General features: G+C 50.4%; 1 protein-coding gene across 1 annotated transcript in view; it reads right to left on the bottom strand.

Annotated features, from left to right (window-relative positions):
* Positions 1–21,717, bottom strand: part of LOC136544491 (polyol transporter 5-like) — a 38,400-nt gene that overhangs the window by 447 nt on the left and 16,236 nt on the right. Inside the window, exons 3-6 of the mRNA XM_066536641.1 lie at positions 927–1,019; positions 636–742; positions 355–427; positions 123–224 (exon numbers count right to left, since the gene is read on the bottom strand). Of these exons, the coding sequence (XP_066392738.1) occupies positions 123–224; positions 355–427; positions 636–742; positions 927–1,019 (375 nt within the window). The remainder of the gene's footprint in view (positions 1–122; positions 225–354; positions 428–635; positions 743–926; positions 1,020–21,717) is intronic.

Below are 21,717 nucleotides of genomic sequence, written 5' to 3'. Positions count from 1 at the left end.
TCATATCCGTTATACCTTGTTCATGTATAATTTGAAAACTGTATACCCTGACAAGTTTAAGAAGGAGCAAAGATAAGGATTCCATTAAAGATAAAATAATAGGTATAAATATAAAATCTTACATGTCGCTCAGCTATGTCACGTATTGCAGGTAACAAGAATTGATTCTTCTCATAGGTGCACAAATAGTATGTCAATGCCTCACGAATAGGCTTTGCATGCTCCTGCATGACATAAAAATTTGGAAAACATCTTGTCAACTAATCTAAAGATGTAGGCAATATGCCCTAATCAAATGATCACAGTTTTAAAAATAGAACTTGACAAAGCCATAATTCAAGAACAAAGTAATACCTCTTTGAAATAAAGGTGAGTCAGGCCATCATAAGATTTAAGTAATTCAAGAACAAAAACTCCACTATCATTTCTGCAAATAATATTTTTTTAAATGTTAATAGTTTAAAAGGTTTAACAAATGGTAAGAATTTTCTAAAAACGGTGAATAAGTCAAAAGAAGCATACTAGCTAGTTGAATTGGACACACTACCAAAAGTAATGCCCATCCTGTAAACATCAACTCTTCTTGATAATGGATATGAAAACTTGAAGACTTTACGAAAGTTCCTCATAATTACGAGAGCATCTTATTTGATAATACTGAAATCCTTAATTGGACAGATGACTTCAAATCTTTGCTCCCTCTTGTTGACAATAACAACATACCAATATCTATTCTTGCAAGCTGGAACAAAAATCTTTAGACAAAAAACAAAAAGATTTTATGAATTTCAATATGAAATGAATGTGACAAATCCATTCATAAAACATAACATTTCTCCTCATTTTTAAACAGAAAAGGACACATATATCACAAAACCATACACACATACAGATAGTATGGAATGAATTTAATTAACAAAACTTACAAGGTCAGCATTGTCTAGACTGTATCCAACGTATCTCTCTGAGAAGTGATAAGAAATATCACTTGGAACAAGTTCGGCATTTTGAAGTTCAAGCTGACAAATATACATATAAGATTTAATAAAAACATATTGAAAAGCACTATCACAATGGGTAATTAAGTACTCATTTGAGAACAAAAAGTTAGACATACAAGTAGCAAAGCAAAACTTAAGCATATAATTTAATTAATTAAGTCCAACACACAAGTTAATTACCACAAGTTATGTGTAAAATATAATAAACCAAACAACTTATGGGCAAAAAGTTAGACATAAAAGTTAATAGGTACAAATTATGTCCACAAAATTTAGACATAAACTTATATGTAGGAAGTTATACATAAAAAGTTATGTTCAGAAAGTTATACATGTAAAAAAAGTTAGATATAAAAAAGTTTGACATTAACTTAATATCTACAGGTTATGTGCACAAAGTTTGATATAAAAAGTTTGACAAAAAACTTACAACAAGTTATGTGCAAAATAGGTATAACAAATTAATTAATCCCAATTGTAAAAAAAACAAGAGATGCTTATGAATAAATTATCTGAAAAAGAACTAAATATCAAATAAGAATGAACAAGGAACTCACAGAAACCGAGTTGAAAAATATATTTGCACCACTGAGACGAAGGCTTGCTTAACCTGCAATTTCATGCTACTGTCATTCTCAGAACAGACACAATATTTAAAGAATTTATAGAACATCCTAGTAAAGTCTAGCGAAATAGGCCACCACTTCTTACATCATTATTAGAAGACTGCAACCCCAACTCATCACTTGATTTGGACTTTTCTCCTTCAGAAGAAGAATCTCCCTCATCAGCCATATGTAATCAAGTGTATTTCATAAAAAAATTAGAATCACTTTGTACTGATGAATTCTACTCTCACCTCTACTAGATGGATATACTAGTGATGAATGAAACACATAAAAGTGAAAAAATAACTAGCGATTTCCTCTCATTTTGTATGCAATTGCTTAATCTAGAAGGAATAGAGCTTGCAGTTGAACCATATTTAATATAAGGGAAAATTATGTTTTTGCCCTTGTTCAGTAGTCCAATTGTGATTTTACCCCTGCTTTTTCAACTTTGTATTTTTACCCCTGCTATTTTAAAATGAATGGTCCGTTTGCCCCTGCTTTAGACGTCTGTCAGATGGACATGGATTAAATGAATTAAAAAAATTATAAATCTAAAAAGCAAAGGCAAAATGACCACACTGCCCTCTATCCTTATCGCCTCATCCCAAACAGAAGCATGGGTCGCCTCATCCCAAGTCTCGTATGCGGCTGCATACGGTCGCGGGCTTCTGGCGACGACAGCGGTGGAAGAACCAGCGGGGCGGGGCTGCCTCCTAGCCGCGGCGGCTGCATCAGTAGGGCATGGGCTTCCTCTAGGCGGCCACGGGGAGGTCACGGCCGCCCGTGGGTCTCGGCGTGCGCACGTCGAGCGGCGACGGTGCCCTGTCGTGGGGCTCCAGTGGCGTCCGACCACACGTCCTAGCATCGCCCGCCACAGGCCACACCGAGCGTGAGTAGCGAGCGCACCAGCAGAGCAAGCATGGGGGCTGTCGGCTTGCCACAGATCCGCCGGTGCCGCCGTGCCAGCCTCCAAGCAACACCGTTGCAGCGCTGCGTGCCGAGGTAGGGATGAGCAATGGAGATTCGGTAAGCTCCATGGATTCCTACGTCCACCGGGTCCTAAAGGAAGAAGCAAAGAAGCATGACCAGAAATCTAGAAGCAGTAGCCTGGCTTCAGTACAAACAGAGTCGTCGTAGCCTGGAATCTCGCATCTATGTAGTATGAGATTCGAATACTCGATCTCCTCACTTGTGTGCTCAATAATGTATATACAAGACTCGATCTCCCCTCTATTTTGTTCGATGAGAATACAAATTGTGTCGATATGCTGCCTATGAGGCTGGGTTACAACCGACTCGAAAAAACTGACCCAAAATTTCATTTAGAACCGAACGCCTAGGTCTAGTCATAATGCTATCAAAATACTGTTAAGGCGCTGCCAAAATTTTGAATATTTTTTTGGATATTAAATCTGAATTGAAATAGTTGCAAGTTGGGCCAAATATATTTGATCAAATATAAATATCTAATTCCCAAATCAGGGGCAAAATCACAAATAGGCATAACAAACAGGGGCAAAATCACATGGGCATTTCTATTCTTTTGTATAAAATGTAACACCATTAGGGAAGGATGACGGAATAGGGGCAAAATGGTGCTTCGTTTCAAAAACAAAGGGGTAAATTCACAAAGTAAAAAAATAGGGGTAAAATTATAATTTCGATACAAAGCAAGGATAAAAATGCAAGAGCCCCTTAATATAAAGTACAACTTAGCCTATTGCTGGTGATGAATTCATCTATTCCCTACTGATCAGATTCAAGCAATGCAAAAAGATATTGAATAAAGGACAAACATTTATTCCTTCTACATTTCTTATTTCAGTTTCAATCTCCACAAAATTTAGATCGCACAATATGAAAACACCAAATGCAAAAATACTAATGATTCAGTGGGCAAAATACCAGAAAAAATGAACCAAACCTAATAATGAATTAATGTATGCGAGCACGATGCGTGGCTGAAACAGGTTTATGCCGTGGCACCGCCCTGCAGGTCCAGTTATGGCACCACCCACACTAGTGAATATGTGGGTCGTGCAATGCGGGCAAAGTCCTGCAGCGGCGACTCCAGCTGCGATGTCGCTATCCCATCCGGCTGGGTTGGGGTCGGGACCGGTGCCGGGGCCGGGGCACGATACGCTGAACCCGACGTTGGCCGCGTAGGGCAGGGGACGGAGCTAGAAAAGAGAGGAGGAACCAACGGAGAGCAATAGTGGTCAGTAGCACGTGGCGCAGAAGCCGAGCTTGGGGCTAGGGCAACTGAAACCGCGGTGGCCGCGTAGGGTAGCGGAGGAAGATGGAAAGAGAGGAGAAACAGCGAGGGGAGGGCGGTACAGGTCAAAAGCATGAGGCCGTCGGCCCGAAAGCAGGGGTCACTGGTGAACACGCAGCGGCCACGCAAGGCAGAGAAAGAGTTGGGAGGGAGAAAACCTAGAAAACTAATCGATACAACCTCGAATCAAATAGCCCGTTGATGCAATCACGAGGAGACGAGAGAGAAGAGATCTCAGCAATGCCTTGCGATGAACCCGACAAACCCTTGAAGTTGAATCCGGCGGCCGATGAGGTCGCCCCGAGGAGGAGGGCGATGGGGAGAGAAGATGAACGACTACACTGTTCAAAATCACCGTTGTTGGCATTTCTTAGCATCACTCTTTACTAAGTTGTCATCCCTAGCATGATGCCAGAAATGTATTATTGGTAATTATTAAGAACACTTGTAAATATATATGTTAAGTATCCGCAAGCGCATAAATAATATACCATTGTAGCATTTCACTCAGGAGTATACTAGGTATCGTTATTTATATTTTATCCACAGGGAGGAGCTATGGGGTTGGCACAGAGATATTGACAAATATGTATACTTATGATGTTATCACTATCATGCTATAACTAGGGTAAGTCAAATGATAAATGAATGATAAGTGTAAGGTAATGATGGTATTCTAGAGATAGAAATAGATACTCATAGATGTAGTATAGCTAGGCAGGAGATTAGTTAAGAGCAAAAGATTCCTAAGTCATTCCTTAATTACTAAGTCTTTTGTACACCCAAGTATATACACTCTCATCTATAGTATAATTAACTCTGTATCTATGCATAAGGAACATTACTAAGGAAGATCAAGAACAGAGCTTGACTCCCTTCGCAACCGGGTTCTACTTGCTCTACAAATAGGGAGTGGACTACAAAGGACTCAATGGGAGTGTCACATCCACTATCTACCACATGACCTAGAGTGTAGAATGCATCCGCAGGTAAACAATATTTAAGTACCACGCTTACATAATGTTGACCACTTAACTCACTCGAGTATTGAGCTAAGCGCTTTGCGAACATATGCATATATTCATAATCAATCATGACTATATCAAGCATATAACTAGAGCAAACTAGGAACATAATAAATAGTAACATAATATTGAAGTAGCACAAAGTCATAAAATAAAGAGCGATACAATGGATATACCGGCCTCCAGACGGTGAATCCAGAATCCTGAGCAATAGCCCAAACTCTACTTGAACCTTGCTAGCTAGCCTATACTAGAATTTTGAAGAATTGGAGCTCTATTCTCTTCTCTCTAGAAACCCTAATTTCTGGTCTGATCTTGACTTATGGTAGATTGCAGATGCTAAGGAAGGGGGCAGGGGCTGGTATATATAGGCCGGAGCATCAATTTTGAGCCCTCAGATCAAACCGACTTGAATAAACGGTGTAGATGCAATCCTTAAGGCAGTGGAGAACCGACGTATGAAGGAGGGGCAGCCATGTCGGACCATGGGGTCGACCGACCTATAGGTGGGGACGACTGGCCTATAGGTGGGGACGATCGGCCCCACCTGTCATCCCCTCAGGGTCTACTTTGGTGACATGGCTTCTGGTGTCCTCTAGAATCGTCTGGAGTAGTTTTCGATGCAAATACGCATGATTTTATTTGATGTTTTGATCCCCCTTGATGGTTTTCTAAATAAACCCTGCTGAAAACACAGATTCACCCAAACTTGTGGAAATTGTTAGTTTAAACCCCTAAGTTTATGTTGATGATCATTTTCATGCATGATTTCAAGTTATATTGACGGTTTATGATGGATGATAACTACCGTCAACAAACTCCCCCAAGCTTAACTTTTGCTCGTCCCTAAGCAATGCCAAACTTATCAATGGATCAGGAGTTGCTACGATGTTTTCACTCCTCAAAAGTACACTTGCGTTCAAACAAGAATTCTCATCCAGATTGAAATCCACCGATCTGACTTTCAGACTTACCCATATTACTTTCAACCATGGGGCTTGTAGCTTTCACTTGGGTCTTAAGCAATTGAAAGACAGAATGATCAAATCAAGCACTATATCTCAAGTTCTCTGTTCAACCATTATTCTAGAGTTTTTGCAAATTTTCAAAATAAAACTCAAAGATTCCATTGTATGACACTCTCAAGTCTCTCAAAATATGTGATATTTGTGGATCCTCACCAAGGTAAAAAATGATGTTATGCCTTTCTTCCTACAACTAAGGCTTATGTGGAGCTCATAGGAATGGTGATAATATGAAAAAGCATACTTGTAATGCATGTATTGTAAAGTCAAACAACGGATCCAAAGAAAGTTGAGTCATACAATCAAATCAAGATATGCATGTGTGTGGAATATATGGTGGATATATATGTGGTGGCTAACCTAATTCTACTATGCTCCTTAAAAACTTATCTCTCTTTTGGTATTTGGAAACAATTCGCAAGAAAACATGGGCTATCTTATTCATCTTTTCCCCCTTTTTTAGGCGGGCATCTAAGTGCCCATTGTTTTCAATATCTCGGACACTTGTCCATTTTTTCTCAACTTTTTCTTTCTTCTCTTTTTTCTTTTTTCCTTTTTATGAATAACTTTTGTATAGCCCATGCCTCTTCTCTGCAATAAAACTTTTGAGAGATATTAACCTTGGAGCATTTATTTTGTGGATGGAACCTATCAAGAATATTTTTGGTGTTTTCTCGTAGTGTAGGAGTAAAACATTTTCGAGTGGATCTAGATGGAATGCATGTTTTTGCGCCTATCCCTAGTGTAGGAGTAGTGCATATGTGGGTGGTGTGTACGTGACCTTGATTTTAAGAGCATGACAACCCTCTCATAAGGATCAACAAAGCTTGACAAAACTCAATGCAAAACAAGCAGCATATGTGAGAGGAAGTTTTCCTAGCCTAAATATCAACATGTTTGGCTCTGATAGAAATTCAAGCTTTGTCATACAGGAACTCATCATGTTGCCTTTTTATGTTTCTTAAAAGAAATATCTAGAACTTTAGTATCACTTGGAACAAGATAAATAGCAGCTTATACCATCTCATATCATATCCATCAATTACCTAGACTTTAGATCAAGCATTGCTACCCACGAGTTTCAAGTTCAGAGCAAATTCTAATGTCAAAACAATCATATCCAAAACTCAGGAGAATTCAAGGCTAAAAACTAGGTACTTGAAAGGAATTATATCAGAGCAACTATTCATCATTATCATTGTGAATCATGATCTCCAAGTTCTTTTTATTTATTGGCTCTTAAAAACATAAATTTAAAGCAAACTTTATACACACTCTTTTTATTTGGTTTTCATTTTTAAATCACACCTTACTACTATACATAAAAGATAAAGACAAATTTTTATTTTGCTTTTGAGTTATGCATTTTTTTATTAAAGATATATAACAAGCATGAAAATAAAGAAGTAAAATACTAGAAAAGAAAAGAAAACTTACCTGCGGTAAATGGGGGCTCCCCCCCAAGATGGGTGTTGCTGTGATTGATCGATCAAAATGATGGGTCGATGTTGAGATCCCGGAATAGGTAGTGCTAATTCTGGTTCTCCTGTTGTTGATGTTGTGTTGTTATTTCTTAATGCAATTACCAAGTATGAAGGTTTTAAGTCCATCCCCGGTAACGGCGCTAGAAATGCTTGTTGGCGTTTCTTAGCGTCACCACTAGGATTGGTGTTCCTAGCAATGGCACCAAAAATGTCGTGACGATATTTCTGAACACATGCAGAAATATTCTACAAGCGCATGGATATATCGTTGTAGCATTTCACCAAGAAGTATTCGAGTATTGTTCATTTATATTTTCCTAAATGAAGGCATGGTATAAAAGTCTCTAGTAGGGACATGGTCAAGATAACAAGACTGTATGTTGGTATAAATTAATGCACACAGAATAATCCGTAAGCGCATAGATATTATACCGATGTAGCACTTCACCGAGAGTAACCCAGTTTTATATCGAACCCAAAGGAACGGGGGTGAGAATACCAATTCTAACTTATCCCAACTTCATAATCTAGGCTAGATAATAGTAGCGTAGAGGAGACTGCTAAGGTCTTTTAGTTCTAACTTCGGTAAGCTTTGCCTTCTATTATTTAATTCTAGAGATATTACTAGAGAAAACACAAGTAGAGTATGTTTCCTATAGTAACAAAGTCCTACTAGGCCTACTAATAGGAGGTGGACTATAGAGGATTCAATGAGGCTATAAGAGTCACCCTCGTGAGCTACCATCAATCCGAAAAATAGGATACATCCACTAGTAACCGAGTCTAAGCACCACGTTTACACTATGAATACTACTTTAACCTAGGAGCTATAAGGATTAAAGTACTCAAAAGAGAGTCACAAACCTAAAGAATAAAATGAACAAGATTCTTACTTGAATTAGAAGTTGATTACCAGAGAAATCTCAGAAGCAAGCTCAAGAAGAACTTGATTCCGCCAGGATACAAGCCATAGAGAAAGCACCGATAGGCCAAGACTCCTCCAAAACTCTTCCCTCTCACTCTATCTCACTATTTCTAATACAAGACTAGATCCTATGGAGGACTAATCTTCTCTTGATTGCTAGCCTTGATCCTGGTGGACATATAAATTAGGGCTTTTAGCTTCTCAGCTCTTAGGATCAAATGAGGCATGCCCTCAAGGGGGGTACAGGTAGGTATATATAGGCCAGAGCGTCAATCTTCAGCCCTTGGATCAAACTGACTTGAAATAATGGCTGAGATGCATCCTTAGAGGCAGTGGAGAACTAGGCATCATCTTTCAGGTTGGGTTCAATCAAGTCATCAAGAGATGCTGCCTTAACCTCTTCCATTGGGTCTTCCTCAAGAATTAGCTCACTCTCAACATTTAGAGAATGAGTAATGGGTATAGAAAGGTTTAAGTTTTTTTCCAAGTCTTATATTCAACTTTCCCATTTGTCCTTCTTGGATACATCTTTCAATTGGTTGTCCTATCAACAGGTCGAACTCCATAATATCAAAGATATAGAAGCTCAAGTGAACCTTAGTTCCTTTTACCTAGATAGGGAGAACATAAAGAATTCCCAAACTTGGGAGAATATATCTTGAAAGACCTTTCAATAACTTTGTTGTTGGGGTTAATGGCATGCGTTTCAATAAATCATGAGCAAAAGATACAGATATGATGTTAACACCCACAACTGGATTGTAAAGAGCATCGAAAGAAGCTTTATTAATTTGGCAATGAATGGAAATAGAAGCTTAAACTAAGCAAATCAAATCAGATGAAAGCTCTGATTCTTCTAGCCATTCATTGCTTATAATGGACACTAGCTCTTTCGTAGTATTTTTAAGGAAAGCTTCCTCAGAAGGGTCTAAAGGTTCTTCATGAGATGATGATTTCCTAGACTTCTGGGGTCTCCTTGTGATATGGTAATTTGAGGTATTTCTATATTCATCAAAAAGTTCATCCTTGAATTAAGCATAAAATCTAAAATTAGAGTTTCCTCCTTTTCCGGTGGTTCAGGATCTAAGATAGCTGAAGTTGGTGATGGGTTTCCTATGGATTTAGATTCAGCTATCTAGGATTCTTCCTCTAATGGCTTCTCTTCTACTTCTTTAGGGGCATCCTCTAAGATTTTAGTAAGAATGCTTCTCCCTATATTGGTAGAGACATGCAAGAATGAGCCTCCTAAGGCCGTATTAAGATGCTTCGAGGTTTTCTATTAAGACACATATAAAAGTGTTGAAGAAGAATAGGGTCTTGAATGGCAAGGTTAGGGCTAGTATTAATGAAAGTATTAAAACGTTCCCATGCCATGCCTAGAGATTCCTTTTTCTTTTATCTAAAAGATAGAATCTCTAAACAAAGTCTGACTACCCAGGAGATGGGAAAGAATTACAAGCAAAAGCTAGAGCACATAGCTTTCCAATCTCCTTGTCTACTCTCAATGGTGAGATTGTACCAACATTTAGCTTTTTCCATCAAAGAAAAGGGAAAGAGCTTCCATCATAAGGTTTCATCTGACATGCCCGCAATGTGTAGGCATGCACAGGTCTGCTCAAACTCATTTAAGTGAGAATAGGGGGTTTTCATCATCTTTGCCTGAAAAGGGTTGATCTTGAACCATGTTGATTAACCACGGGCACAGCTCATAGCCAGGTGTTAGGATAGGCTTTGAAGATTCTTGTGGCTATAGGCTTGTGCCCGTGGGTGCACCATATTGGTAGATAGGGGTGGATTCTAGATCCATGGTAAAAAAGAAAGAAAAGAGGATAAAAGTATAGTACAAGGTTAAGCTAGACTCGAAGTTAACTCAGCAACCGTTTCCCGGCAACAGTGCCATAAATGCTTGTTGGTATAAATTAATGCACATAGAATAATTTGCAAGTGCACAGATATTGTACCATTGTAGCACTTCCCTGAGAGTAACCTAGTTTTATATCAAACCCAAAGGAACAGGGGTGAGAATAACCAATTCTAACTTAACCCAACTTCATAATCAAGGCTAGATAATAGGAGCGTAGATGAGACTGCTAAGGTCTTCTAGTTCTAACTTCGGTAAGCTTTATCTTCCATTGTTCAATTCTAGGGATATTACTAGAGAAAACACAAGCAGAGTATGTTTCCTATAGTTACAAAGTCCTGCTAGGCCTACTAACGGAAGGTGGACTATAAAGGATTGAACGAGGCTATAAGAGTCACCCTCTTGAGCTACCATCGATCCGAAAAATAGGGTACATTCACTTGTAACCGAGTCTAAGCACCACACTTACACTACGTGTCGGGTACCGTGAGAAGGGGTACCCTAAGCAAGACCCAAAAAACGACTGCTTAGACTTCGTAGAGATCGAAACCAGCTAAACACTGCTGGCCTCGGCCGATTCTCCGACTCGCCCGAGGCCCTGGGGGGCCTCGGCCGATTCTCTGACTCGCCCGAGGCCCATCACCGCGGGCCTCGGCCGATTCTCCGACTCGCCCGAGGCTCCCTCACTACCGACCTCGAGCGATTCCCCACCAAAGGCCTCGGCCGGGCCACCGACCCTCCGTCTCGCGCAAGGCGGGCTCGGCAGCACTCCGCTGCCTCTTCCTCCTCCCGTCCCTCTGACAAAACGTCGTGTCGCATCAACTCAGCCAACTGCTGCCCCTGACGACAACCGCATGCTCGGCACAGTATAGCAGAATGGCCGATGGGACAGGAGGCAGGACTGGGCAGGGGTTACCCGTCATTGTACTAACCACCATGCACATGGTTGACACCCATGCCTCACTGTGCTGCCAACTCCTGCTCCAAGGACAACGCAGCGTGGGGAGCCACGTCTGGGCTACTATGGCCTCGGAATCAGTACCCAGGACCAATAATTCCCTCCAAGGCCTCGGTAGTTTGCCTCAGGGGCTCGATAGCCTGGGGACCCATGTCCACCAAAGCCCCCGCGATGGCTTGGCCTCGGCACCTACAGAGCCACAGCCCCCTACGACGTCATCACGCGATGACCTGCACGTCCCCCGGACTGGGCAGGGGTTACCCGTCACTGTGCTAACCACCATGCACATGGGTGACACCCATGCCTCACTGTGCTGCCAACTCCGGCTCCGAGGACAACGCAGCATGGGGAGCCGCGCCTGGGCTACTGTGGCCTCGGAATCAGTACCCAGGGCCAACAACTCCCCCGAGGCCTCGGCAGTTTGCTTCATGGGCTCGGCAGCCTGAGGGTCCATGACCGCCGAGCCCCCCACGACGGCTCAGCCTCGGCATCTGCAGAGCCGCTGCCCACTACGACGTCATTACATGGTGACCAGCACGTCGCCCGCCATGTCCTGCATCAAGCTGTACTGGAGCCCCACGACGCACAAGATCAAGTATGACCGGCGTGTCCCTTCTGCACGACAAGGACGGAGCCACTCCATCGACCATACCACAACAACAGTGGCCGGCTACAGGGCTCAGACACGACACCCCATTTGCAGAAGCGCTATGTAGCAACCTATGTACGTTCCTGGTCCTCCCTTAGAGTATAAAAGGGAGGGACCGGGGCCATTTCTAGGGGACGAGAAAGACGGACACACCGATAGAACCACGCACTCCTACGCTGCTTGGGAACAACGCCTCAAGCAGTCCGCACCACCCACGCCGAGACCTAGGGCTAGTCCCCTCTCTCACCTAGCTTGTAACCCCCTACTACGAGCACTCCGGTGCGAGGAATACAAGATCGATCTCTCGGACTGGACGTAGGGCCTCGATTGCCTGAACCAGTATAAACCTTGTGTCTCTTTGCACTACCATCCGGGATTAGGGGCACGCAGCACAGATTCACTCGTTGGTTGAGGGACCCCTGGTTCCAAAGCACCGACAGTTGGCGCGCCAGGTAGGGGACGCTGTGTGTCAGCTTCGTCATCCTAGCAAGTTCCGGATGGCAGACCCCGTACGACCATTGCGTCTCGGCACCATAGTTTGGTTCGGGAGCCTAGAGTTCATGTCTCTAGGGCATGAGTACGACATGGTGCTCCTCACTCCTCGAGCCCCACCATCCGACGATGAAGTCGCGCCCCGGCAGCCCAGGCGCAGGCGACGCTAGGGCGGCCGCTCTCGCCACGCTCGCCAGGCGCGACGCGGGCAAGGCCACCCCGAAGCTACACGAGCCCAGGGTGGCACGCCCCTCCCCGCCGATGCCCTACGACCAGCTGTTGGTACGGGGTCCCTGGCTGGGGACCTGTCTGGCCTGAGCATGGACGAAGGAAAATCGCCGGGGGCTCGCGGCGACGCCCAGTCGTCTAGCTCCGCTCCACCACTCCCTGAAGAGCCGACCCGGGCGGGGCAGAATATGGAGACGGCACCGTCCCCATACCCCTTTGGGTTGAGAAATGCCGTCGCCTCTTACGCCTACGCATACGCTGCCACTCACGAGCACCCTTTGGAACGCCGCCAGCGCTTCGCTCTCGACCTGAGCACCCGCTCCGACCCCTCGGACGAGGACGAGGCATGGCCCAGGGTGGATTTCTCCGAACTCCACAACCCTGGGGCTTTGCGCCAATTCTTGGCCGCAAGCGACTACTGCCTCGGCTACTCCGACTCTGACGACGAAGGGACTTACGATCCATCTCGTGAGTGCTTCCACGTCGGGCTCGGGATGCCAAGGGCGGGTGAAGAGGACGAAAGGACAGGCAACCATTCCCCGCCCCGGGCAGGGGCGGGCGACGCCACACCTCCGCGTCTCGAGGCCCCGGTGGCACGGAACGAGAATCCCGTTCGTGGGGGACATCAACGCCCAGACCTGGAGCAGCTCCGCGAGCTTCGAAACAAGGTCGAACAAGACCGACTCCTTCTGCAACAGCTTCGAGACACTCTCGAGCAGGAGCAGCAAGGGCGCGGTGAGGGCGGAGGGGCCTGAGGGAGGGCCCGCGACGTCCATCACCGCATCAACGACAACGAGGGGGGAGAGCCACCCCCAATCTTTAATCGCGCTAGCCAGAATGTCGCAGCAGCTGCGATGCTGGTCCGAGCGATGCCCGAGCCCTCCACCACCGAGGGGCGACGGGTCCGCGGAGAGCTCCACGATCTTCTTGAGACCGCAGCGGTGCAGCAGGCCGAAAGTTCCGCCTCCCGCCGACGCGGAGGCACCTCGGAGCAACCCACAGCGCAACCTCGCCGGGGCCAGGATGCCTCGGTCCGTCCCGAGGACGCTCGCGCGCCGACGGTCAACAGGGCCCCTCGGTGCGCGACCGACTTAGGGACCAACGCGAGGCACAGGGCGACCACGAAGTAGTTGGCAGGCAACGGCGCCACGACGACGGAGCCGCACGGGGCTACCACCCACACCGAGGTGGTCGCTACGACAGCGGTGAGGACCGCAGTCCTTCCCCTGAGCCGCTAGGACCTTGGGTCTTCAGCAGGGCTATCCGTGTTGCTCCTTTCCCCGCCCGGTTCCGACAGCCGGCCAACCTCGCGAAATACAGCGGCGAGACCAACCCGGAACTCTGGCTCACCGATTACCGTCTGGCCTGCCAGCTAGGTGGCGCGGACGATGACCTGCTCATCATCCGCAATCTCCCTCTGCTCTTGTCGGACTCAGCACGGGCCTGGCTCGAGCATCTCCCTCCCTCGCAAATCCACGACTGGCGCGACTTGGTTAGGATCTTCGTCGGGAACTTCCAGGGCACATACGTGCGCCCTGGGAATTCCTGGGATCTTAAAAGCTGCCGCCAGAAGCCAGACGAGTCTCTCCGAGATTTCATCCGGCGCTTCTCCAAGCAGTGCACCGAGCTACCCAGCGTCGGCGACTCGGAGATCGTCCAGGCTTTCCTCTCCGGCACCACTTGTCGGGACTTGGTCCGAGAGTTAGGACGCAACGTCCCATGCTCTGCTGCCGCGCTCCTTGACATCGCCACCAGCTTCGCCTCAGGGGAAGAGGCTGTCGGAGCCATCTTCCCCGACGTCGACCCCAAGGGGAAGCGGAGGGAAGAGGCCCCCGAGGCCTCAGCCCCCACCTCCCTAAGAAAAAGAAGAAGGGTCGCCCAGGGAAGCAGGAAGTTCTCGAGCCCGTCCATGTCGCCACGACGGATCGCAGGAATCCCCGCGGCCCCCGCGGCCCCGGGCTATTTGACGACATGCTGAAAAAGCCCTGCCCTTACCATCAAGTCTTTGGTGAACACATCGGGCGAACCGTCGAGGCCTACGTAGATGACATCGTAGTCAAGTCCAGGAAGGCCGGGGATCTCGTCGGCGATTTGGAGATTGCCTTCACATGTCTCAGAGAGAAGGGCATCAAGCTCAACCCCGAGAAGTGTGTCTTCGGGGTTCCCCGAGGCATGCTCTTGGGATTCATAGTCTCGGAACGAGGGATCGAGGCCAACCCGGAGAAGGTCTCGGCCGTGACCAACATGGGCCCGATCCGGGACCTCAAAGGGGTGCAGAGGGTCATGGGATGCCTTGCGGCCCTAAGCCGCTTCATCTCGCGCCTCGGCGAAAAAGGCCTGCCCCTGTACCACCTCTTGAGAAAGTCCGAGCGCTTTTCTTGGACCACCGAGGCCGAGGAAGCCCTCGCCAGGCTCAAAGCACTGCTCACCCCCCCCCCCGTCCTAGTTCCACCCACCGAGGGCGAGCGCCTCTTACTCTACATCACTGCGACGACCCAAGTGGTCAGCGCGGCCATAGTAGTCGAGAGGCAGGAGAAGGGACACGCTCTACCCGTCCAACGACCTGTTTACTTCATCAGCGAAGTGCTCTCCGAGACTAAGACATGTTACCCCCACATCCAGAAGCTGGTTTACACCGTAGTCTTGGCTAGACGCAAGCTGCGTCACTACTTCGAATCCCACCCGGTGACTGTGGTGTCGTCTTTTCCTCTGGGAGAGATAATCCAAAACCGGGAGGCCTCGGGTAGAATAGCCAAGTGGGCTGTCGAACTCATGGGGGAAACCTTGTCTTTCGCGCCTCGGAAGGCAATCAAATCACAGGTCATGTCTGACTTTGTAGCCGAATGGACCGACACACAGCTGCCACCCGTTCAGATCCAATCAGAATGCTGGACCATGTACTTCGATGGGTCTCTGATGAAAACTGGGGCCGGCGCGGGCCTACTCCTGATCTCGCCCCTCGGAGTACACATGCGCTACATGATCCGGCTTCACTTCGCCACCTCCAACAATGTCGCCGAATACGAGGCCCTCGTCAATGGCCTGCAAATCGCCATCGAACTTGGAGTGCGACGTCTCGACGTACGGGGTGATTCGCAGCTCGTCGTCGATCAGGTGATGAAAGAGTCAAGCTGCCATGACCCCAAAATGAAGGCGTACTGCGCGATAGTACGTCGCCTGGAGAACAAGTTCGACGGTCTCGAACTCAACCACGTTGCACGAAAGTTCAACGAGGCCGCGGACGAGCTAGCAAAGATGGCGTCGGCACGGACCCCGGTTCCCCCGAACGTCTTCGCCAGAGACCTCCACAAGCCATCTGTCGACTACGCCTCGACGGAAGAGGGCCCATCAGCCGAGCCCACCGCAGGGCCCGAGGCCCCCTCTGCCACCGAGACCTCGCCCGCTGGGCCCGAGGCCATGGCAATTGACGCAGAGCCTCCCGAGGCCGATCCAGGAACGGACTGGCGAGTCCCTTTCCTTGATCGCCTCGTTCGAGGAGAACTTCCTGCTGACAGAACCGAAGCCCGGCGGCTTGCGCGACGCGCCAAGACTTACGTCCTCTACAATAGCGAGTTGTATAGGCGCAGCCCATCCGGTATTCTCCAACGATGCATCACCACCAAGGCTGGCCAATCCTTACTTTGGGACTTGCACGCGGGAGTCTGCAGGCACCACACGGCGCCTCGGGCGCTCGTGGGTAATGCCTTCCGCCAAGGTTTCTATTGGCCAACGGCGGTGGCAGACGCCACGAGGCTAGTACGCTCCTGCGAGGGATGCCAGTACTACGCTCGACAGACGCACCTCCCGGCCCAAGCCCTCCAAACCATCCCCATCACATGGCCATTCGCTGTATGGGGGCTGGACATGGTTGGGCCTCTGCAGAAGGCACCCGGGGGCTATACCCATCTATTGGTAGCCATCGACAAATTCTCCAAATGGATCGAGACTCGTCCGATCGCTCAGATCAAATCCGAGCAAGCGGTGCTGTTCTTTACGGATATCATCCACAGGTTCGGGGTTCCTAACACCATCATCACCGACAATGGGACACAATTCACCGGTCGCAAATTCCCGACTTTCTGCGACGACCACCACACTCGGGTGGCCTGGTCGGCCGTAGGGCACCCAAGGACGAATGGCCAAGTAGAGCGTGCCAACGGCATGATCCTACAAGGCCTTAAGCCAAGGATATTCAATCGGTTGAAGAAGTTTGGCAAGAAATGGCTTGCCGAACTCCCGTCAGTCATCTGGAGCCTAAGGAATACCCCGAGCCGAGCCACGGGATTCACACCGTTCTTCCTGGTCTATGGAGCCGAGGCCATCCTCCCCACTGACTTAGAATACGGTTCCCCGAGGCTACAGGCGTACAACGAGCAAAGCAACCGCACTGCCCGCGAAGACGCCCTCGACCAACTGGAGGAAGCCCGAGACGTCGCGCTGCTACACTCAGCTAGGTACCAGCAAGCCCTACGACGCTACCAAGCCCGGCGCGTCCAGAGACGAGATCTGAAGGTGGGCGACCTGGTGCTGAGACGGAGGCAGAGCAACAAGGGCCGCCACAAGCTGACCCCACCCTGGGAAGGGCCGTACATCATCGCTCAAGTGCTGAAGCCCGGGACCTACAAGTTGGCCAACGAGAAGGGCGAAATCTTCACAAACGCTTGGAACATAGAACAGCTACGTCATTTCTACCCTTAAATTTCCAAACGTTGTTTACATTGTTTCTCGAAATACAATAAAGAAGCGTTCTTGTTGTTATAATCTTTCGAGGAACCCCCCTTATAGACAAGTCGATTGTATAGAACCTAAGGACCACACGATCGTCTCAAAAGCGAAAAGACTGGCCGAGCCGTGAGAACGACCCACGCCTCCGGGCTACGGCAGCTCCCTCACCACCTTTTCACCCAAAGGACAGCGTAGGCTCCGAGGAAGTTCTATGTAGAGAGCTTGTCTATCAATGGGGGCTCGACGTCACAATAGCGCTATAAGGGAGACTCGGCTCTGCCTCTGCAAAGCCGAGCCCCCCTCGGGGGCTAAAAAGGGGGAACCCCCTAAAAACCCCCCTAAGTCTCGAATACCGTTTGTTAATGGTCTTTCAAAAAATTTCTACGCCAAACTCTCTCGCACTCCGACGGGACCCTCACAAGAAACCCAAAGACCAAAAGTTTGTCTGGAGGCCAAAGGGCCGGTCGAGACATGAGAACAGCCTACGCCTCTGGGCTACGGCAGCTCCCTCACCACCCTTCGCCGAAGGACGGCTTAGGTCCCGAGGGATTTCTTTGCGGGTTCCCAAGATTGAGACAGAGGGCACAGGCTCGGAAGTAGAACAGAAAACGATTAAAAGACGCACGTACGCAAATACTTTACAGGCCTCGACGGCCACAAAGACGTCACGATATGACAACTAATCCAATCCGGTTACACGACCCCTTTTGGCCCAGATCAAAGCTCAAGGACCGGCGGCCGGCGCGGGAGGGACCACCTCTTCTTCAAATAGACGGGCCAGCGCTGTGCCAGGTGCCTCGGCCGCCTCCAACAGCTTCACGACCTCCGCATCCGCCTCGTCGTCATCCTCTGGCAACACGTAGCCGTCGCTGACAGCCTCGAGGTTGATGGCGTAGTGCGAGGAGACGACGGCCAGGGCACGCTTGACACCCGTGTGCAACGCCCCCCGGAGCCTCTCACCGACGCGGCCGCTCAATGCAATCAGGCGACTCCCAAGGGAGCTGGCTGATTGGACCTCCTCGATGTCCAGGGCCTCGCAGGCGGTACGAACAGCGCTGCACAGCGCCTCGTGCTCCCGGACCTCAACATCCAGCGCCGCTTGCGCTGCGACGGAGGCCTCAACCGCCTGGGAAGCCTCTTTCTCCAGATCTACGTCGCAACGAAGGGGCAGGAGTCAAACGCGAACCGGAACAAATGAACGAGGAACACGGTCCAGCGGAACTTACCCTCGGCCTTGTTCTTCCAGGATAAGACCTCGACCCGAGAGGCCTCGGCCGCCTTGGTAGCCTCTGCCAGGGCGACTTTTGTCGCCTGATGCTCACTCTACTCCGCACCCAGCTGCCCGGCTGTGGCCTTCGCAGAGGTCATTGCTTCTTGGGCCCGAGACCTAAAGGAGTCTCGCTCCTCCTCCAGTTCCTTAATCTTCGCTACCAGAGGGGCAGCCTGCCCCTTAGCCGTGACCAGCTCGGCCTGAAGGTCAGCACAACGAAGGCGGAGGTCCTCCACTTCCGCACTCCGCGCCGACAGAAGCCCCTGGGCATCGGCAAGCAGGCCCCTCTGCCGCCGGAGCTGGTCCTAGACATCCCTCTCCCTTCGTAGGAACACCGATTTCCCAAGAGACCGGGTCTCGAGCTCCTAAAGAGGTAAAAAACGCACGTCAAACACTGCGAGGATAGCTCGGCACGAGACACAAAAGTACTTACCCGTGTGACACCGGGCAAGTCCCCTTCCATAACAGTCATCGCTGTCTGCAGCGACCGCACTGCCAGTTGGCGGTACTCCTCGAGGGTATCCCAACGCCCCCCCTCTGCGATATCTTCAAGGGCGAACACAGGCTCCCCCTCGGGATCAGCCTGGTCCCGCCAGAAAACACGCGGGAAGTTCCACCCACGGGGCTCGGGCCGTAGCGGGGCAAGGGCTGAACTCCCCTCGGCAGGATCTGGGACTTGCTGCTCCGCGGCACTGGCCGCCTCGACGTCTGCCGCCTCCTTCCCTCGGGAAGAATCATCAGACGAGATTGTCTGAACCAGGGGCGGCGCCAAAGTTTGCTCCGCCTCCACCTCCATCGCCTCGGTCTCGACGGACCCGGGGGCTCTGGCCTCCGCCATCTCTACCTCGATGGCCCTGGAGCCCACCGCCCTGACCTCGGAGGTCTTGGGGGCCCCGGCCTCACTCTCAATGGCCTCGGCAGTGCTAGACGCCCCAGCCTCCGTCGCCCCAAGACCCACAACATCGCGAGGCGTGGGCTCCTCCTCCTCCACCCGCTCCGCGGCCGCCTCGGCACCCTTTTCCTGGGCGGCCACCTCCTCCGAAACGGCCTCGCCCGACGCCGCGCCACGCTGCGCGTCAGCCTGCGCCTCCGCTGCCTGATGGGCGGAGGAGCTAACGTTCACCTTGAGCGCCTTACGGGGCGCCAAGGGAGGATCTTCCACCAGATGCGTCTGGCTGGAAACAAAGACACTCCCGAGGTCAGCATGCGATCAAGGGGCAAACAAGAAGTACTACGGACTCCACCAGAGAAGACGCTTACCGTGAACGGGGATGCAGCCGCTTCGACACCGCCTGCCTCCTCTGCAACGGTGGCGGTGGTAGCGGCAGCGCGGCCTCGGTGTCCACCAATGCCAGCTAGCCTCCGTCGGACCCCGGCACCTCCTTGACCCTTCGCGGAGACAATAGGGTCGCCCCCACCATCACCCGCTCCATCTCCACCGTCGAACCCGTCGGGCTGACGGCACGCTCCTCCGACACCTACGCCTCGGGTGTGTCGGCCTCGGCCCCGGGACGGGCCGCCACTGGCCTCGGGACTCCTCCTCCTCCTCCTAGGGGCATCAGGCTCCTTGCCGGCGCCCCGGGTACCATCTCCCTGATGTCGGGGAGGTGTTCCAAACAGGCCGTCCCCACCTCGCGCCCGCCGCCGTCGCTCGAAGAATCCGACACCGACGACGAAGGAGACGGCTCCAACGGGAGACCGTCGAGCTTCTGACGCCGGCGACGGGCGTCCAGCTTTTCGCGCGCAAGGATCTTCTTCGTGCGCTTCGCCTCCTTGGCATCTTTCTTCCTCTTCTCCTCCTCGGCACGCGCCTTGTTCACGGATCACCGCCGGGCGTCCTCGGGTACGGGCGGCGGAGAGCCTCGCACATCTCTTATCCCCTGAGGGAACGACGAAGTAAGACAACAGACGAAAAGGCAAAAAGCAAGAAGGCCGCGAAAGCCTCAGCAACTTCCAACTTACCAGCGAGACATACCCCCGCGACGGGCGCATCGGAAACGGCATCAAATCCTCAATCTTCGGCTTCACGTCTACCGTTTCCCTCACCCGACGCAGGGTCTCTTCGTCGGTAAGGGCGAAGGTGGACATCTTGGTACCGGCAATCGGATCGCTCGGCGTCATCTTGAACAGCCGCCGCCGCCGAGCCATCAGCGGCAACACCCTCTGGCGGTGAAAAGCCGCCATGACCACGGCCGCCGAAAGGCCATGGTCACGCAGCTTCCGCAAGGCCCTCAAAAGCGATTCCAGCCTAGGCTGGTCGGCCTGGACGACGCCGTACCCCTATTTCTCTGGTTGACTCTCTACAACCCGCCCGGTATAAGGGGGAAGTCCTCCGCCGTCGTTGCGGAGGTAGAACCAGCCGTCATACCAATGACGGTTGGACGATGACAGCTGGGCCGGGATGTAGAGGGACTGCCGGTCCTGGCGCACGTGAAGGGTGCAGCCGCCGGCCCTCTGCACCTTCCGAGCCCCCCTCGTTCCCCCCGGCTTGGTGGTGAACGTCGCTCGGAACAAGTGGAGCCACAACTCCCAGTGGGGAGCGATCCCCAAGTACCCCTCACAGACGGCGACGAAGATGGCCGCCTGCGCGATGGAGTTGGGGCTGAAATTGTGCAGCTCCACGCCATAGTAGTGCAGGAGCGCCCGCATGAAGTTATCCGCCGGCGACCCAAAGCCTCGCTCATGGAAGACAACGAAGCTCACCACGTAGCCGTCGCGCGGCCTCGGCTCCGACTCGTTCCCCGGAGCAATCCACTCCGGCTCATCGGGGTCAGTGAACGGGCGAAGAAGACCGGCCTCCACGAGCGACTGCAGCTTCTCCTCGGTGACGTCAGACCGCTCCCAGGGATCCGCCGCAAGGATGACGGGACCACCAGCCATTTGCGCGACGGAGGACGCTGCTACGACGATACGTCCCGTCGGCTGACCCCACGTCACGTCCAACCACAGCAGCAGCAGGCGCCGTTCCGCCTCCCCGAAAAAGTCGCCTCAAAAGACGCGCCTGCCGTTGTTAGCCGTAGGGAGAGAAATACCCCCCCGATTCCTTTCAGGCAAAGGAACTGGGCACCGAGCCTGCTATGGTCCAGGGGTTCAAAGGCTGGGCCCTTAGGGGTTTCGACAGCCGCCCCAGGGCAACAGAGTCAGGGGCGACTACGGGCGAGCCTATACGAGGCCGAGGCCCAAGCAAG

Source organism: Miscanthus floridulus, chromosome 3 (assembly GCF_019320115.1).
Source record: "Miscanthus floridulus cultivar M001 chromosome 3, ASM1932011v1, whole genome shotgun sequence".
Taxonomy (NCBI): domain Eukaryota; kingdom Viridiplantae; phylum Streptophyta; class Magnoliopsida; order Poales; family Poaceae; genus Miscanthus; species Miscanthus floridulus.
This window is presented reverse-complemented; position numbering and strand designations above follow the sequence as displayed.